Source organism: Amblyraja radiata, chromosome 6 (genome assembly GCF_010909765.2).
Source record: "Amblyraja radiata isolate CabotCenter1 chromosome 6, sAmbRad1.1.pri, whole genome shotgun sequence".
NCBI classification, from domain to species: Eukaryota; Metazoa; Chordata; class Chondrichthyes; order Rajiformes; family Rajidae; genus Amblyraja; species Amblyraja radiata.
The window spans coordinates 74106162-74126075 of NC_045961.1; the positions used below are offsets into that span (position 1 = coordinate 74106162).

The following is a 19914-nucleotide window of genomic DNA, read 5'->3' on the forward strand; positions in this document are numbered from 1 at the left end:
CCGATGTTGGCGGAGTCCAGAACCAGGGACAACAGTTTAAGAATAAGGGGCAAGCCATTTAGAACGGAGATGAGGAAACTCTTTTTCACAAAGAGAGTTGTGAGTCTGGAATTCTCTGCCTGGAGGCCGGTTCTCTGGATACTTTCAAGAGAGAGTTTGATAGGGCTCTTAAAGATAGCGGAGTCAGGGGATATCAGCCATGATCACAATGAATGGTGGTGTTGGCTCAAAGGGCCGAATAGCCTACTCCTGCATCTATTGCCTATTGTCTATTTCAGGTTTCAAAAAGATTGATTATTAAAATAGCAGAGAAGTTGAAAAAAATGATTTAAGAATATATATGTTACTGTTTCAGGGTGGTTTTCCAGTTCAAAAGCTCAAAGAAGTCGAATAATGGGACAGATGTGAATGCAGGTCAAATACCACAGTTATTATACAGGTGAATTTTTTTTTTCAAATTGCAAGTATCCTATTGATTTTGACATTGCACTTGTATTTTTATTACATTCATAAATATGCTGATTCATTTTCTAGAAATGTATTAAATTTGATTATCCGGGTTGCAGGTTACCATCAAGCGATGGCAATTCTGGAAAAGGAAAGCAACAACCAAGTGAACCAGTGCATATATTGAGAAGATCTTTTGCAAGGACTGTCTCTGTGGTGAGTGAACAAATTAGAATATAAATTATTTTCTCTTGACCAATAATGTATTGGAATCAAGATGTAAATCCATAAGGAATTCCTTAGTCATCTGGCAGAGTTCAAATTCATATTCTATTATTGAATTGGTACCAGTAGTTCTGAACTGCTTTACTGCAATTGTTAGAATAAACATTTTTTATAACTTCAGTTTGAGAAATAAGATTGCCACTATATCTTTAATATTGATTATGCTATTTTGAATGCAAAATAAAAATGAATGCTGTTCAATTCGCCCTTCAAAAGCAATATCTTCTTACAATTGTTTTTTTTTTTTTCTTCTTTGTTGGTGGATGGAAAATCCTTTGTTTCAGTTGCTAGTTTATAATTAGTGATATGAGTATTCTGCTGAAAACAATCTTGGTGCATGATTCATTGTTAAAAATTAAAACATTGTCCTACAAAGGTGCACAAGTAAAATACATGTACTGTACATTTATTGAATCTATCAAATTTAAATTTAGGAATGTTTTGATTCATTGCTGAGCATTCTTCAGTGGAGCTGGACAACGCTGGTGTTGGGAGTGGAGGAGCTTCAGGGGTTAAAAGGTTTTCAATACACAGCCACTTTACTGGATTTGGAACGTCTAAAATTTGTTGGTACTTGCTGCCTACGTCTGCTGCGTGTCTACATCTGCGAAATATATCCTATATCAGGTATGGTCGGAATTCCAGATATAATTACTCCATCATGTATTACTTTAGAGATACACTGTGGAAACAGGCCCTTTGCCCCAACGAGTCTGCACCAACCAGCGATCACCCCGTACAGTAGCACTATCCTACACACTAGGGACAATTTACAATTTTACTTAAGCCGATTAACCTACAAACCTGTGTCTTTGGAGTGTGGGAGGAAACGTACAAACTCCGTATAGACACCACTCATAGTCAGGATTGAACCCGGGTCTCTGGCGCTGTAAGGCAGCAAGTCTGGCACTTTCAGGCAGCAAGTCCTCCGCTGTGCTGCTGAAATTCTTAAGTAATTTTTTTTAATGTGATTTCTATTTTATGCACCACTCACTACAGTGTCTTTAGTTTGATTAACTTTTGATTTAAAGAATTTCTGTCATTCTGTCACTCGGGGATTGTGTTTATATGCAACAAATTGATGTGTTTAACTAAATAATAATGAAAGGCCCAATTATCAATATTACAGGCTGCTAACTATTCATAGTAAATGTTTATATATTTATATGCCAATTCACTGAGATACATCAGGATAGTTCTGAATCATTGTAGTGTACTCAGATGTCTTGGTTTTATTTTCTGTTGCAGCTGGTGCTAAAGCTGTGGTAGAGGAAACCAGCAAACTGGCAGAATGTGTGGGAAAGACTCGGTCTCTTCTGAGAAAGATTTTATCAGAAGGAGTTGACCATTGTATGTTGAAGCTTGACAATGATCCTCATGGCTACCACTCGCAACCCAAGACGTTATTGGAAGCAGTTCTTCAAGAATGCCACACCACATTTACAGCTTGCTTTCATTCTTTTTATCCCACCCCTGGATTGCAGTGGGCTTGTCTTTGTGACCTGCTTAATTGCCTAGATCAGGTAAGTTGTTACTTATCTTTTAATATTTAGAGTTTTTCAAGTTTAGGTCTGTCTCTGAATATGGTAAAATATCAGATTGTGGCGGCTCCCAAGGGTCGGGCCATCCTAACTGTCAAACCTCTCGGCACGGGAATGGTCTGTGGACCGACCACCACAAGATTTATCTTTGATTTTTTATAATGTCAAAAACTTAATTTAAGTTTCACGTAACAGAGTGTTGAACTATAGTGCTCGTTATATCTGTATATCTGCTAAATGAATTTCACAACTAGAATTTTTACAAGTAATTTACTGCACATGCAAGTAGTAGCATTGGACTAACCTGTTGTAGGAATTCTTGTCTTCAGTGTTTTTGACATGTGGACTGAAACTCTACGTGATCCAATGAAAACTGCTGTGCTCATTCTTCGTATCTAGTATTGAATTTTCAATGTGATAAAGTTGTCAATTGGGAGCGACGATAAATACTGGCCTTTCTAGTTTTGTCCACGAGTCATGGTGCCCAAACAGCCTCTTCAGCCGAACATGTCCATGCTGACCCTGATGCCTATCTACTCAATCCCAACTTTTGGCCTGCATCTCTCTACCATTTTCTTCCCCAAGTACTCAGCCAAATGTCTTTTATATGAATCGGCCTCTACCATTTCCTTTAAGAACTCGTTCCCTATTACCACTACCTTCTAGGTGCAAAACTCAGCTCTCCTATAAATTTGTTCAATTAAATTTAAAAGAAATGTTGCGGCATCAATGACAACTGATGTCATTGCCAACTGCTGCTTCTGGTCTTCCTGCCCCTCTCATATCTTCTCTACTCTCACCTTTAACATGTCCTTTGAAATTGACCTGGTATTAACATTTTGCCACCTCTTTTGGCACCCCAATTCTTGTGTGATTATGTATTTAACATAATGTCAACCAGAAACAGCATAAATCTCTCAATCATTTGCATTTACTAATGTTAGCAAAAACCAAATGCTCGAGGAATTAATGCTGTTCCTGGTTGGGCTTTACTTTAATAATCTTCACTAATACATTTGAAATATTTGAAATACAGGTTTCGTATTAATTTTCCTATTTGTTATTTAGACAAAATGAGGGGAAAAACTCCTGGGCTCATTTTTTGAAAGTTAAACCAGTATGTGCTTATGCGGGGCAAATGTTTTAACATTAATAGTTGCGTTGTACTGTTAAACTACTAGTAAGCAATGAATCTTTTTTTTAAACAAAGCTTGTGTGTGATCAATAACGTGTAATTCTTTCAATAGGATATACAGGAAGCAAACTTCAAGACATCAAGTAGCCGGTTGCTTGCAGCAGTCATGTCTGCACTTTGCCACTCTTCTGTCAAATTGACCACAATCCTTCCCATAGCTTATGACGGAGAAGTGCTGCTTCGATCCCTGGTGAAACAGCCAAGCACAGAAAATGAATCTAGCATGATTCACAGATTTGGTCTATTAGTGTCTCATATGGAGAAACTCAGCCAGGTAAGAGCAGCAAATATTGTCATATATTTAAGTGCTTCTAGTTTGGTTGATTATCTACAGCATGTCGAGTTCAGCAGGACTCTTTAATGCATAATCAACCTCAGCCAATAAGATTCAGCAGTGAAGATTAGCATTTAAGAATAAGGGCAAGGTCATTTAGGACTGAGATGAGGATGAACTTTTTCAGCCAGACAGTTGTGAATCTGTGGTATTCTCCATCACAGAATAAAGCGGAGGCCATTTAAGACTGAGGTCAGAAAAAACGTTTTCACCCAGAGAGTTGTGAATTTGTAGAATTCCCTGCCACAGAGGGCATGGAGGCCAAATCACTGGATGGATTTAAGTGAGAGAGTTAGATAGAGCTCTTGGGGCTAGTGGAATCAAGGGATATGGGTAGAAGGCAGGCATGGGTTATTGATTGGGGACGATCAGCCATGATCGCAATGAATAGCGGTACTGGCTCGAAGGGCCGAATGGCCTCCTCCTGCACCTATTTTCTATGTTTCTAGAAGGCAGTGCAGGCCAATTCACTGGATGTGTTCAAGAGAGAGTTAGATATAGCTCTTAGGGCGAACAGAATCAAGGAATATGGGGAGAAAGCAGGAACGGGGTACTGATTTTCGATGATCAACCATGATCATATTGAATGGCTCGAAGGGACAGATGGCTTACTCCTGCACCTATTTTCTATATTTTTACATTTTGATAGTTTAAATATTGCAAAAGTAACTGATTATATATTTTTAAAATGTAGATGCTGGAAATGTAAAAATAAAAATACAAAATACTGGAACTGCTTAGCATGTTAGGCTACATCTGTGGGAACAGAAACACAGTTAATGTATCAGATCAAAGCCAATTTGAGGAGGGTTCTGCTGAGTGTTTCAATAATTTTCATTTTTATAACTAATGTTTTTTCTCCATTTGAATGAGTAAAGCAGAATTATAATGCTTAATTTATGGCCTTATGGTCATGTTAAATCAGAACACTAAAGGACATATAAACCACAATCGATTTTGAGATGGGAATCAAATTTATAGAAATCCCCAAAGATTTTCAGAAGAAATGTGCAAGTTGAGTTTTTTTTAATAAGTCTGCAGGTAAAGTTTAAAATATTGGGAGGATAACAAGTGATAATGAGGCTTTGAAAGTATTATGTTAAAAAAGAGCATAATTAAATAGTAATCATAATAATCATAATCATAATAGTACTTTATTAGCCAAGTATGTTTTGCAACATACGAGGAATTTGATTTGCCATAGTCATACCATTAAAGAACAACAAGACGCCCAAATAAATTTCTAACATGAACATCCACCACAGCAACTCTCCCACATTCCTCACTGTGATGGAAAGCAAAAATAAGTTCAATCTTCTTCCCTTCTTTGTTCTCCCGGGGTCGGGGGCCTCGAGCCTTCCGTTGTCGAGGCGATCTTTGCTCCCGCAGCCGACGATCAATCTCCCGCACCGGGGGGGATCTCAGCTTTCCCCGCGCCGGTCGATCGGACCCCGGGTCGGGGCTAGTCGAACCTGCTGCGACTTTGGAGCTTCCAGACATCAGCCTCTAGCCGAGACTGCGAGCTCCTCGATGTTGGAGCGTCGATCCCAGGCAAGGGGTGGTAAGGGATAGTAAGTATATGGCCCCGCGGTGGGGCTCAGTCAGTCTTGAGCAAGGCCGCTTGCTCCATGATGTTAGCCCGCAGAACGACCAGAGTACGATCCAGAAAACAATCTCATCTCCGGCAAGGTAAGAGATTGAAATAATCTCCCCTCCCGCTCTCCACCCCCCACATAAAACAAACCATAGAACATTAACACATACTTTTAAAACACACTAAAAAGAACAAAAAAGATGAGAAGACAAATAGACTGTTGGCGAGGCTGCCATCGCTGACGGCGCCACCTGGTGTACAAGTTAAATTGTACTGAAACCTTTCTTGAATACAATTTCTTCCTAGATTGAAGAAAATATTACAAGTATGACAAGTTTTCGAGAAGTGCTGGAAAAAATGTTGGTCATTGTCGTCCTTCCAGTTCGCAAAAGTCTTAGAAGAGAAGTAGAGCTATTTTCTCCTCTTCTGGTGTCTAATACGTGTGGTCTGCTTGCCAGTATAGTGAGTGAACTCACCGCATCGGCACTGGGATCAGAGGTATGAATTCTACATCTGAGGCGGACTGTCATTCTTTTTTACTATTTGCTCTATTTTAGATGAAATACTGTACACAAAGATTTGTATATTGCCTGTGAATAGTGTACTAAATGGAAGGCATTGTGATAGTTTTCAACATTGTTATAGTGCCCTTCATAGTGTTTGGGACAAAGGCCCATCGTTTATTTATTTGCCTCTGGACTCCACAATGTGAGATTTGTAATAGAAAAAAATCACATGTGGTTAAAGTGCACATTGTCAGATTTTATTAAAGGGTATTTTTATACATTTAGACCGTGGGCCGAGGTGCCTTTTTGTTTCATGTTGTGACCCACATCCCATATCTACCTGTATTTATAACATATTGTGTAAATGTATTATATACATTATATCTGAAACTCGTCAAGAACAAAACCTGCACATATTTTAAAATATGGAAAAAACCTCCAAAATATTGTCAATTTTCGGAGTAGTAATTGTCCAATCAAAGCACGTTTAACATTGAGTCGGACACCAAGTGACCAATCATGCTCTTGGTTTCAGGCTAGCTAGGCAGGGAGCCCACTGGGATCATGGCGGAGAGTATTTAGTCTGATGCTCGTGTGACGGAGGATTCCGAGGAAGGTGAATACATGTTTCACAACAGTGATTGCACAGATATATATGGAGCACATTGGGGCGAAAAAAAACATCTGCCTGCCTAATGATCATTGGAGATATGGAGAGAATGAAAACACATCCGTCAGCTCCCCCTTTCAGCTGCAAAGTCAGAATGAAATACAGGAAGTGAAATACAGGAATACAACGTAGACAGATCCACCCACCCGCTATATATTGATAGGGGGGGGATTCACTGGATAACGTGTGATGGCTCCCTATAACATCCAAGGCGGAGAGGTATGGGCTGTTACAGAAGAGGCGGTTGAGGCCGTGGCTTGAGGAGGGGAGAGGAGAGTGTTCAAGTGAGTTTATTGTCATGTGTCCCTGATTCCCCCATATCTCCAATGATCATTAGGCAGGCAGATAGGATTTTTCCTCCCCAATGTGCTCCATATATATATTTGCCCAATCACTATTGTTAACATATGTACTCTCCTTCCTCGGAATCTTCTGTCACACGAGCATCAGACAAAATACTCTCTGCCATGATCCCAGTGGGCTCCCTGCCTAGCTAGCCTGAAACAAAGTGTGTGATTGGTCAATTAGCATCTGACAATGTTAAACGTGCTTTGATTGGACAATTACTACTCGGAAAATTGCCTGAATTTTGGAGGTTTTTTCCATATTTAAAAATATGTGCAGGGTTTGTTCTTGACAAGTTTCAGATATAATTTCTATAATATTTTTTACACAATATGTTATAAATACAGGTAGATATTGGGTGTGGGTCACAACATGAAACGAAAAGGCACCTTGGCCCAAGGTCTAATTTTGGTTTCACAGTGTAGAAATTACAGCTGTGTTTATACATAGTCCCCCTATTTCAGGGCACCAAAATGTTTGGGACGCATGGCTTCACAGGTGTTTGTAATTGCTCAGGCATGTTTAATTGCCTCCTTCATGCAGGTATAAGAGAGCTCTCAGCACCTAGTCTGTGCTCCAGTCTTTCCATCACCTTTGGAAACTTTTAATTGCTGTTTATCAACACGAGGACCAAGGTTGTGCCAATGAAAGTCAAAAAAGCCGTTATGAGACTGAGAAACAAGAATAAAACTGTGAGAGACATCAGCCAAACCTTAGGCTTATCAACTGTTTGGAACATCATTAAGAAGAAAGAGAGCACTGGTGAGCTTACTAATCGCAAAGGAACTGGCAGGCCAAGGAAGACCTCCACAGCTGATGACAGAAGAATTCTCTCTATAATAAAGAAAAATCCCCATACACCTGTCCGCCAGATCAGAAACACTTTTCTGGAGTCAGGCGTGGATTTGTCAATGACCACTTTCCGCAGAAGACTTCATGAACAGAGATACAGAGGCTACACTGCAAGATGCAAACCACTGGTTGGCCGCAAAAATAGGATGGCCAGGGTACAGTTTGCCAAGAAGTACTTAAAAGGGCCGTGGGCAGGTGCTATAGACCTGCACGGGAAGGTAGACGCTCCCGCCCCCATGAGTCTCGGGCAGATGGGGATCGTCAGCCTGGGAAGGCAGTCCATCTAGGAGAGGGAAAACTTGTGGCCATATTCAGTCATGGAAAAGGTTCCTGGAGTAAACCTCAAGAAAATCCGGAGTCGGGGCCCCTAAAGCAATTCGTCGTTGTCTACAACCTCGCTCTGGCAGCTCCTGCGACAGTGCTGGTGCCAAACTGTAATGGCCCTGCTGTTCCTTTGAATCGATCAGTGACGTGGAGAGGGGGGACGGCCTGCATGGGCAACAGCCTGTCCTCCATATGACATCGCCCAGGCTTGCATCCGACCAACATCACCTGCAAACTAGGATCCATCACCCATGGTCAGTCATGACGGAAGCGGGCCTACTACTACTTAAAAGGGCAACCACAGTTCTGGAAAAAGGTCTTGTGGACAGATGAGTCGAAGATTAACTTATTTCAGAGTGATGGCAAGAGCAAAGTATGGAGGAGCGAAGGAGCTGCCCAAGATCCAAAGCATACCACCTCATCTGTGAAACAGTGGTGGGGGTGTTATGGCCTGGGCATGTATGGCTGCTGAAGGTACTGGCTCACTTATCTGCATTGATAATACAACTGCTGATGGGAGTAGCATAATAATTTCTGAAGTGTATAGACACATCCTATCTGTTCAAGTTTCTACAAATGCCTCAAAACTCTTTGGCCGGTAGTTCATTCTACAGCAAGACAATGATCCCAAACCTACTGCTAAAGCAACAAAGGAGTTTTTCAAAGCTAAAAAATTGTCAATTCTTGAGTGGCTAAGTCAATCACCTGATCTGAACCCAATTGAGCATGCCTTTTAAATGCTGAAGAGAAAACTGAAGGGGACTAGCCCCGAAAACAAGCATGAGCTAAAGATGGCTGCAATACAGGCATGGCAGAGCATCACCAGAGCAACACCCAGCAATTGGTGATGTCCATGAATCGTAGACTTCAAGCAGTCATTGCATGCAAAGGATATGCAACAAAATACTAAACATGACTATTTTCATTTGTATGACATTGCTGTGTCCCAAACATTATGGCGCCCTGAAATAAGGGGACTATGTATAAACACTGCTGTAATTTCTACATGGTGACACCAAAATGCATAAAAATGACTTTTATTAAAATCTGACAATGTGCACTTTAACCACATGTGATTTTATTTTATTTTTTTTATCTTTTTCAAATCTCAAATTGTGGAATACAGAGGCAAATAAATAAATGATGGGTCTTTGTCCCAAACATTATGGAGGACACTATATATGTGTAACAAATTATTTGTACTTGGTTTACAGACAGATATCAGATACTGCATTCATTGTAACGTGTAATGGTTCAGTTGTATTGAGAAAAAAAATAATATTTTGCATTTTTTTCAGTAAAGCAATAGTTTGAATTATTTGACCTGATTGGGGATGATCAGCCATGATCACATTGAATGGCGGTGCTGGCTCGAAGGGCCAAATGGCCTACTCCTGCACCTATTGTCTATTGTCTATTGATTACACTTTTAACTTGTAAGCCAAAAACAGAACTGTCAGAGAAAGCGAGAAGAAAATTATATGCCACTTTAGTTCCTCAATTTTTTTTCTTAATTTAATTTAATTTCTATCCAAACGTTATGGGGGGTGGGGATAAAATTATTGTGAATTATTTCTATGGTATCATTGTTTGTTGCATGCATTTATTCAACAGTTCTTGTGATATCAAGCATGAGCACTAAAGACTAAATGGCAAAAGTGAAGCTTCTGTTGAAAAACATTCATTTTTGTGTTTTGCTTTTTGATTTTTCTTGATAATGTTTGGTTGGAAGCCAGCTTCTATGAAAAGTTTGATTTGTTTCACAGGTTGATGGATTGAATTCCCTTCACTCTGTCAAAGCCACACCAAACCGATTTATTAAAACTAGCCAAGGGCGAAGTTGGAATACTGGTAATGGGTCACCGGACGCAATCTGTTTCTCTGTTGACAAACCTGGTGTCATTGTGGTCGGGTACCATGTTTATGGAGGAGGCGGCATTCATGAATATGAACTAGAAGTGTTAGTCGATGATGTAAGCTTACTGTTTTTGAATTCAAATAGAAAATTATGTTTTTTGAAAATTAATATAAGGTGGAATTCAATGATCTCTTCGTTATTCTTTCTTTGACAGAGTGAGCACACTGGTGATTCAGCGCATTCTCACAGGTGGACTTCCTTAGAACTAGTAAAAGGTACCTACAGCACTGATGACTCATCTAGTGACACGGCAGAGATTAGATTGGATAAAGCTGTGCCTTTAAAGGTATGTAACCATATGTTTGAGCAGATATGACTTGAAGCATTCGGAGAACATTTTGTGTATCTGCAAGTTTTGTTGCAAATATATTCTCCATGAGAATGTAGTTTTAAGCTTCTAAATACATATGTATTGTGTGTATAAATAAACCTGCAAAACATTTTTTTTATTTCTAGGAAAATGTGAAATATGCTGTACGTCTAAGGAACTATGGAAGTCGGACTGCAAATGGAGATGGAGGGATGACCACTGTTCAATGCCCAGATGGTGTAACGTTCACTTTTAGTACATGCAGCCTCAGTAGTAATGGAACTAACCAGACTCGCGGTCAAATCCCTCAGATACTTTATTACAGGTATGAGCAAATATCTTCATTCTTTTCAAATTAAAATTTACCAACCAGCAGACAAAATCATTCGGATTTGTGATTAAGAACCAAATTTGCCAAGACATTTTTCTGATAATAAATACCCACCGGCAGTGCTTATATAACATTTTGTGGTGCTTTAGTCCAGTTGTATTTTAACCTTTTATTTCATGTTTTGATACATGTATCACAGAATTGTCAAAGCACAGGATAAGGCTGATAGGCTTATTGAGTCCATACCATGTCCATGTACAAGAGAAAATCCAGCTAGTTTCACTTCCCTGTCCTCTGCAAATTTTGTTTTTCTGATACTTACCCATCTTTCCGTTGAAAGCCATATTTGAATCTGCAATCTTAGAGAGAAAAAAAGATACTGCTAACGCCCATGTTACAGCCACTCGAATAAAATAAATTTGCAATCAATTCACAAATCGTTTCCCAAAAACTCGAGTTGCAGAATAAAATACACTCATTGATTTTATGTAGAAAGAAAAATAAGTAAAAGCAAAATTAAACCTTTTCAACTAGTGTTCCTTAACATGTACAGTTATTACTGCTTTGTATTGAGGAAAATCCTGGTGCGAACATTTTTAGGAATATAAATTCCTCACTCCACCCATAACACAGGGGTTGCCTGTGCTCATCATTTCTGTTTCTTTTGAAAATCCATTTGGTTGACTAACTGAACCATCTATTCTCTAGTTTAAAAATAAATGGAAGTCGTTAAATCATCCAAAATTCATACAGAATATGTTGTTGCCTGTTCATTTTAACTGTTTGAATCTGTAGATATGTGGGATTTTATTGATTTAGATATACACTAAGGTGCATCGTAAATGGAAGGATGAAAACGGAAACTAAATCTATAACCTATGGTTACCATTGATTTTTTTTAATTGCCCTTGCTGCCTAAGCCATTGGGTATTTCAGGGATTGCCTATTTATATTAATAATTGCAGTTTTGGGGTCTGAGGGTTCTGTAGGAAATCTGAGGTTTTTGCATAGTGGGGCCTTAAGACATGTCAAAGTGAAAGATGTCTGAGTTAGCAAAGCAATACTCAAAGTGAAATGGCAGGTGGCAGTGAATGCATCATCATCCTGTATTAAGTGGAATGTAGGAGGTGGATTGATGAAAGCTGCAAAAGAAAACATGGCCACGGTGGACTTCACAGGTGAGAATTGTAACGTTAATGTATTAAGTCAAGAATTAGTTGAAACCAAAAAGAGGGTGCTGAAAAGGGTGCAAGCACTGGTAAGGTTGTAGCTGACTGAGTTTTAATAGTAAGATTAAACGAGAACTTAACAGTTTGAAGTTTGATCTTGATTTTATGAGGAGTTACGATGAGCGATTACGTGAAGAAGGGCCGTCCGTCTGCGTGCGCATCAATCTTCAAAGCAGCGGTGTTAAATCACAGATAAAAAAGAAGACCTGAGATTGTGAAAACTTGAACTTCCATATGACCTTGATAATATGAGGGTGGGAGCGGTGGGCACGTAATCGCTCATCGTAACTCCTCATAAAATCAAGATCAAACTTCAAACTGGTAAGTTCTCGTTTAATCTTACTATTTTACTTCGGAGTCACGTGAGTGACTACGTGAAGATTTCAAAGCTCTGTGATTTTACGCCGGTTACGAATCCAGGCGTCACACACTGAATGGATTGACCATGGATGCGTGTAATCATTAAAGCATTCAGACATTACGTAGTTAAGTAAAGAAACTGATGCTTTAAATGAAAGAAAAGTTTTTAAAAAGTTACCCCTCCCAACCTTGGGGGGAAACTAAGGGACAGAACTTAAAATGGTACGTGCAAACACCCCCAGTCCGGTTATGGGTTTTTTATAAAAACCGGTGGACCGTTATTTCATTCGTCCATCCTGCAGCCACTAGGATGTCGTTAAGGGGCACGTCCATAGCATGCTGCCGACGTAGATGCAGCCCTGGTGGAGTGAGATTTAACGATATAAATGTTCACTCCTGCTACCGCCATTGCCTCCTTTGACCATCTGGAGATGGTTTGAGTTGATACCTTCTGGTGTGGTTTTTTTATGGCTGATGAGGACCGATTGTTCTGAGCCTCTGAGGTTCTCCGTAACTCTCAGATAGTGGTGTTAGTACGTTACCACACACACAACCGTTGGTCCTCTGGATATGCCAAGAACTGGATCTCCATCCCTGGCATTCCTGGCCTGCTCTGTTTTATCAGGTTCCTGATTAGGAATGTTATGTTGTTCATATTGGTGGTCATGTAGTCCAACTGTAGCTTTTGCAGTGTCTGGACTCTTTGTCAGCATACCACCTTCAGGGTTAGTTATAGGCAGTCCCCACTGTCAAAGTAGGGTTAGTACCACGCTCACATCTCATGTGTCCGTGTAGCTTGGCCTTGGAGGTATTAAGTTGTAAATTCCCTTCATGAATTTTGTTGTAAAGGGGTGCGTTCCTATCGACCCGTGCCCTGCTTCCAGCATCAGCTAGGAGGAGAGTGCGCCTCTGGCACTATAGATTGCACTATAACTTTGTTTATAGTTATGGTACAAAGTTGATAGGAACTCCAAGACATCCGTTATCCGAACTGTGTTGTATTTGTTCGGACAGTCCTATGCCTTGAAATGGCCTCCTCAGAATCTGCAGACCAACAAGTTAATACATTTGTGTAGTGGATGATTACTCCCTGTAACTGGGTTCACTAGGAGGTCCCTGCTCTTGGGCACAGCCATAACTGGCTGGAGTATAGTTCCCAAATTTTTTGGGAACCAGGCTTGAGTAGGCCAATCTGGCACTAACAATATGCCTGTGGCTTTGTCTTGCTTGATTTTGGTCAAGCATCGGTTTGTGAGACAAATTTGCGGAAAGTATACATAAACAATCCTCCCCAATTGAGGGAGAAAGCATCCACTTTGCAGGACACATATCTGGGTAACTGATGGTTAGTCTAGATGCAAACAGATCAATATCTGGTATGCCAAATCGTGTAGTTATTTCGTTATTTCCATTCTGTGTTGTTATTAAACATTCATGATCCAGCATCTGTCACCGCGTTATATCTACCTGTAGATTTCCCAAATATTCCTCTTGACACACCAGTGCCAAATGAGGTTCGACAAACTGTCGTAAGATACAGATTTTACACCACCCTTGTTAATGGATATGTGCCACCGCAGTGGTGTTATCAATCTGAATTTGAACAAGCACCGGTTGCATATTGCTACAGAAACCTTGAGTCCAAATTGTGCCCCCAACAATTCTGGGTAATTGATTCCATGTGTTGGGGAATTACAGACTCCTGCTCATTCCATCTGCCCCCACAGCTCTAGACTGTGTTTGTGGCTCCCCATCCTTAGCCGCTTGCATAGGTCTGAAGAACCCTAGATGGCTTTCAAGCAAAATTAGCTTGAGCTTTCTCACGTTCGTTATCCACCATAGTTATTCAACAATGGCCTCTGCTGGCAATCCATAGTTTTGCCAATTTGGCCTGCATGGAATCTGAGTGTTCGTTCCTTTGCTCGCTGTAAATTCTGGTAATGCAAAGGCTCGTACGTGCTGCTGGAAATGCAGCTACTATTTGCCAATTACACTCGCTGTTTGCCTGATAGATGGCTAGTATTTGACTATCAGGTCATAGCAGGCTTGATAAATATAGTCGTTTGCCCCTAGGCAAAGTCACCAACATATTTACTGTTTTTGATAGTAAATTCTAGGTAATCAATTACCCTTGTAGGTGTCAATTTTGATTTAACTGGATGGATGAGGTAACCAATTCTATCAAACAGGGTTTTGGTTTGCTTTGACTGATGCTTCTGCCAATTCTTGGTGACTCCAAAATGAAATTGTCCAAATATGCCATTACTATGTGGCTCTGAGACCTTTGTAGACCCAGAATTGGTTTCCGTAGTTTAGTCTAGGAGCTGATGTCAACCCATTTGGCAGATCCATGCCATCCAGTTAAACTTCAAATATCTCCTGTTCCTAGTGAATAGACAGCGAATAGTATGCATCTTTGAGGTCGATGCATGCCATGTGACCATTTTATAGGAAGCTCCTATAAAACAGTAGTTAGGCCGTAACAAAAATTATTGTTTCTAAACGTCTGTACTGCACAAATGAGTTAAACCTGGATGAAGTGACATCCTCCATCTGTCACATGTCCTGAATGGCAATCCTGCCCAAAATTACTGGGCCTGCCTCGAAGACAACTCCAGTCCAAGTTCCAAGTCTGCTTGGAACCTATGTGTGTTGTGCAGTAAAAATAATCACAAGAGTAAATTACCAACATGTAACTGGTCCACAATCACTTGTTTCAGTAAACCCAGACCCACCTACCTCCATGGCTATCGGTGGTCTTGTGGTAAGCCCAAAGGCTCCTGATGCGGATTCCTTTTCTCTCCTTGATTGGGAGTAGCATTGGTAGGGAGTGTGGATTCCATGTTTCTCCTGACCTCTGCTTGGGTCTGGTCTGAAAAACCTCATCATACTGAGCCTGCCTTGTAGGACAATTCTGGCCATTATTTTGAGTCTGCCTTGAAAGACGACTCTGATCATATTTCCGTGCCCAGCTTTCAAGCTACCGCCGGATTCAGTGAACCGCTTACCCCCTATGGAGGTGTGGGGTGTGTTGCCGCCTACTGATGATTTGCTTGTCGTTGGTACCTTGATTGGTCCGACAGTTTTTGCTTCCTTCTTCTAGTCTTACCTGAAGAGAGGATTCGGCGGCTGATAGCGCTCCCTTGCCGGCATTGTAGCATGCGGATATTCTGCCAACTGCTGGCTCTTGAGGCCATATGCATGTGCTTCAGTATGTTCATACTTTAAATTCGAGATCAGTTACCTACTGATTACTCACACTCCTCTCCACTGAGAGTGAGATTCGTAGGCAGCCCTGAAAACAGGTGCTGCCGCAGGCCCCTGAGGATACCTGTGCTGACATGGCCCTTCCAGTGGACCTAAATGAGGTTCTAGCTTTGGGTCAGACTAAAACCGACCATGAATGCTCCTCTCCTCAGAGCAGGAGACATTTGTGCAGCCCTGAAAACAGGTGCAGCTGCCTGCGGGTTCTCCATAATACCCGGGCTGTCAATAGCTAGATTCCATCCAGGGAAGCACCCAGTGGAACCTGGATGATTGCAGAAGTACTTATTTTCTGTTTTTTGTATGGAAGCTTATTATTCCTTTTATATAAAACATTTTGGTGTTGATTTAAACAGTGCAATATAAGTAAAACTTACTTACTTCCTTTCTTCTGCTTGTCCCTGGGAAGGTTTCCCCCCCTCTTCTTTTGTACTCTGATTCAGAGTGGTTTCTTCCATATGTAGTTCCCCCTCCAATGGGGAAGACATTGGGCTGCCCCATGTGCGAGGCTCCCGGCACCGGCACTGCTGTAGGCCGGGCTGATACTGCTCCCTCCTTTGGAGCAGATCATTGTTGGAGCAACTTCTCCATAGGTTGCTCCATGTGGGAGAGTCGTCCTCAGACGCTCTCCGTTGAGGGAGGGTATCCCTCTTCCCCGGACTCATCCGAGTCAACGGGTTTGTTAGACTTGCGGGTGGTATTACGTCCCGCAGGACAACCATGGAGCTCCTGCTCCCGCGCAAAGTCTCCTGCCGATTCTGCTGTCGGCGCTAATGTCGGGAACAAGACCGTCGCCCGCTACTTGGAATGCTGCGGCCGACATCCCCGCAGGCCGTCTCCTCGACATCATGGGCTCTGAAAACTACAAAAAGCTTCAAGCCCGAAAGAACGCAGGTAAGTAGTTCAACTCTCCTTACCTGCTCATCCCGACGGCTGGGAGGACATAGTGCCTGCCAGTCCGTCGTGCGTGTTGCGTTCAGACGTAATGACGCGCACGCAGATGGACGGCCCTTCTTCACGTAGTCACTCACGTGACTCCGAAGTAAAATACTGGTTTTGGTCTTGTTCTGTTGATAAGTCGGTGAGGCAGCTTTTTCTCAGGGCTGCCCCGTCGACCCGTCCTCGTGGCCTACCAGCGGGCGTGGAGCGCTGTTTCCTGGCGGGGACCGCCCAGCACCTCGGCTTCGTTGGCGGCACAGCGCTGGAGCGCTATCGCGGAGCGGAGCGGGCGATGCCTTGCCTGGGTCGCCGCGCTGCATTGACGCGCTGGAGCTCCGGTGAGCTTTGACCGCCGAGATCAACACCTCCGGGCTGCGTGTCTGCGGAGCGGAGCGGGCGGCGCCGACTCTAACATCGGGAGCCTGGGAGCTCCAACCCGGCGCGGCCTTGTCGGCTTCGGAAGCCGCGGTCCCCAGCTAGGAAGCGGCTGTTCCAGGTGGCCCAGCCGCTGTGAGGACTCTCCCGACGCCGGGGCAACACCACCCGGCCAAAACGGCCAGGAACATCGGGCCTCCGTAGAGGCAATAGCGGTGGCCTCAATAGGCCTGACTTTATGTGAACTGGGGATGGGGACTGGACATTGTGCCTTCCCCCACAGTGGTATCCACTGTGGGGGGATGATTTTTTTGTGTGTGTAAGTTAACATGTTAGTCTGTGTCCAAGATGGCTGTCGGAAGGGAGAGTGGACGCTGGCGCGCTTTAGCTGCCGCTGCTCTCTCTTCACATTGTGTTTTTTGATTTTTTTGTCTTTGGAGCGATTTCTGTCTTTAATTTGTGTATTGGTGATGTCCTTATTATTTATTTTACTCCGACTATATGTTTTTTTTTCTTCTGTTAATTTTTGTAAGGTGTCCTTGAGACTTTGAAAGGCGCCCGAAAATAAAATTTGTTATTATTATTATTATTATAAAATATTGTGGTTGACCTCCAGGAAGCCAATTGAAAAAACACAGCAATAGTGGAAAACCACTTGCAGTATGAATGGTTGATTAGTAAAAAAAAAAAGTGAGATTCTGGCAAGGATTTTTGTCTCCCAATGTTCATGGATTTCCTTTTTTACTAACTACTTATACTCTGTCAATATCATTTGGTCTGGGGGTGGGGTAAAACTAGAGATATCAAATCCAGACTGTGGTTGTTAGGTTGTTAGCAATGAATACAGTGTTGTTTTTTCTTTCTGTGTATACATTTTGATTTTGGGGGTTTTTCTACGTATGGTGCCCGGTTAGCTTTTGTTTTGAATAGGACAGCTTATCTAAACATTTTTTTAATTACAGTGCATAATAGATCATATATAAAGAGGTATTTCATACCATTAATATATGTTATTTTAACTTGCAGGAGTGAGTTTGATGGAGATCTGCAATCACAACTGCTTAGCAAAGCAAATGAGGAAGATAAAAACTGCAGCAGAGCCCTCTCCGTTGTGTCTGCAGTTGTTTATGCAGCTAAGGATTTGTTGCATAGAGCTCTGGCTGTTGATGGTAAAAATTGTCTTTTCTTTAAATTGGCAATTTCAATCAAAGTAAAATTGAAATGTAAAATGCAGATCATATTCAACTTACAACATAGTTACTATGTCTGTGCTGTTGAAGGAACTGGTGTAGTTGGGAAGAGTAACTCAAATCGAACAGGTTAGAATTATTATGCTGGTATTAATGGTGCTGGACTGATGTTTATTGATATTTATTGAACTGTAAATCCTTGCACATTTTCTTCAGAAAAGTAAGGACAAAATATAGGGAACAAATTGTCTATCTCAGCTGCAGATAAGCAAAAAATAAGCAAAATTTAAATTTGTTTGGCATAAAAGCTAATTGAAGCGTCTCTTCCACTTATCTCATATCTCAGTTTACTTTGATTCTGCAATTAAGAGTTATGAGGGCTCAGTTTAACTTGAGCCACTTTTGAATTCAACAGTAAAACATCTATGATACAATAGCTAAAAGGCTGTAGCTTTTTATTAAACGTAACAAATTGGTGCAGACTGCTGAGAAGCACGAACCTGCAGCTTTATGTAACAATTATCATTCTATGTAATATCTTTACGTCAATACACTCATGTTTTGCTCGCAACTATAATAATTGGTAAAGTAGTTTTTACTTTTATTCAGCTGAAGATATTCCAGAATTACTCAGCTCGTCCAGCCTGTTATCAATGCTGCTTCCACTTATTTTGGCTTACATTGCACCAGTTGCTGCCAGTGTACCAAAAGTAAGTTTTGGTTTATCAATTTTATTGCTGGTTTGATCAATGTGATTATCCATTTAATTATTTTGTTTGTTCGACAAACTATCATGTTTTTTTTCTCTGAATAGGCTGCAGTTGAAGTTTTTGGTCTTGTACATGAACTTTTGCCTCCAGTTGCAACATTAAATCAGAAATATGCTCCTCCTGCCTTCAATCCAAATCAGTCAACAGACAGCGCAACAGGCAACCAGCCTGACCAAGGTCTATCAGCTTGTACTACTTCTAATCATTATGCTGCGGTGGAGAGTGACCATCCTTACAAACCTGCAAGTGTCAGTCAATTAAAGGTACATACTAAGCTAAATCAGTTTTTTTACATATAGTAACGACAAAATTTGTACCCTTCACATTTGGGATAATAATAATTAAAACAGCTTATAGTGAAGATCCCTCTTTAAGAAATGGTCAGTTTCTAAAATGAGATCTATAAGTACTGAGCTGACTGAATGGTGAATATTGCATTTTAAATAGTATTGACTGCTGCTGGCTCAAGAGTAGAGCCAGGGATCACGATATCATGGTAGGCGGTCATACATTTAATGCTGAGACATTTCATCACTGAGATTAGTGAATCTTCTAAAATCATTTCTGCAAATCTTAACTGCTCAGTCATTGAGCATATTCTGAGCTAAAAATAGATTTATAGATACTGAGGGAAGTAAGTAAAATAGGAATTTCAAGGAAAAGGAGCTGAGATAAAGGATTAACCAAGATCCTAAGGTAAAGAGGATGAAATCACAGGATCACCTCATCCTAAGTTTTTACTGCTAAAAATATTAATCCAGCAATTGTATTTTAGAAGATGTTTAAGAAAGAACTGCAGATGCTGGAAAAATTGAAGGTAGACAAAAATGCTGGAGAAACTCAGCGGGTGAGGCAACATCTGTAGAGCGAAGGAATAGGCGACCCTGTTTCTGGTCGAGACCCTTCTTCAGATGTAGGGTTAAATATATCAAGCAGAAAATTCACAAAGTTCGAGGGGAAAAAAGTGGGAGAAAGTAACGGAATATGCCTGAGATGATCAGGTTAGTTGCATTGTGTTCAAGGTACTGCAAATAATACTTTAGAGAAGTGGGTATGTTTTACATACATTGTTCTTGTTTTCTGCTCATTGTCATTGTTCTTCTAACCTGTAAAAAATGTGCTGAAAAGTTAATTT

General features: G+C 41.1%; 1 protein-coding gene across 21 annotated transcripts in view; it reads left to right on the forward strand.

Moving 5' to 3' along the window:
* The window catches only part of mycbp2 (MYC binding protein 2), a 221781-nt gene that overhangs the window by 111776 nt on the left and 90091 nt on the right, over nucleotides 1–19914 (forward strand). For all 21 annotated transcript variants that reach the window (XM_033022978.1, XM_033022959.1, XM_033022965.1 and 18 more), the window contains 12 exons: nucleotides 356–439; nucleotides 567–663; nucleotides 1167–1359; nucleotides 1981–2255; nucleotides 3521–3742; nucleotides 5703–5894; nucleotides 9860–10066; nucleotides 10166–10297; nucleotides 10468–10646; nucleotides 17846–17988; nucleotides 18619–18719; nucleotides 18824–19042. In XM_033022978.1, coding sequence (XP_032878869.1) covers nucleotides 356–439; nucleotides 567–663; nucleotides 1167–1359; nucleotides 1981–2255; nucleotides 3521–3742; nucleotides 5703–5894; nucleotides 9860–10066; nucleotides 10166–10297; nucleotides 10468–10646; nucleotides 17846–17988; nucleotides 18619–18719; nucleotides 18824–19042 — 2044 coding nt within the window. The remainder of the gene's footprint in view (nucleotides 1–355; nucleotides 440–566; nucleotides 664–1166; nucleotides 1360–1980; nucleotides 2256–3520; nucleotides 3743–5702; nucleotides 5895–9859; nucleotides 10067–10165; nucleotides 10298–10467; nucleotides 10647–17845; nucleotides 17989–18618; nucleotides 18720–18823; nucleotides 19043–19914) is intronic.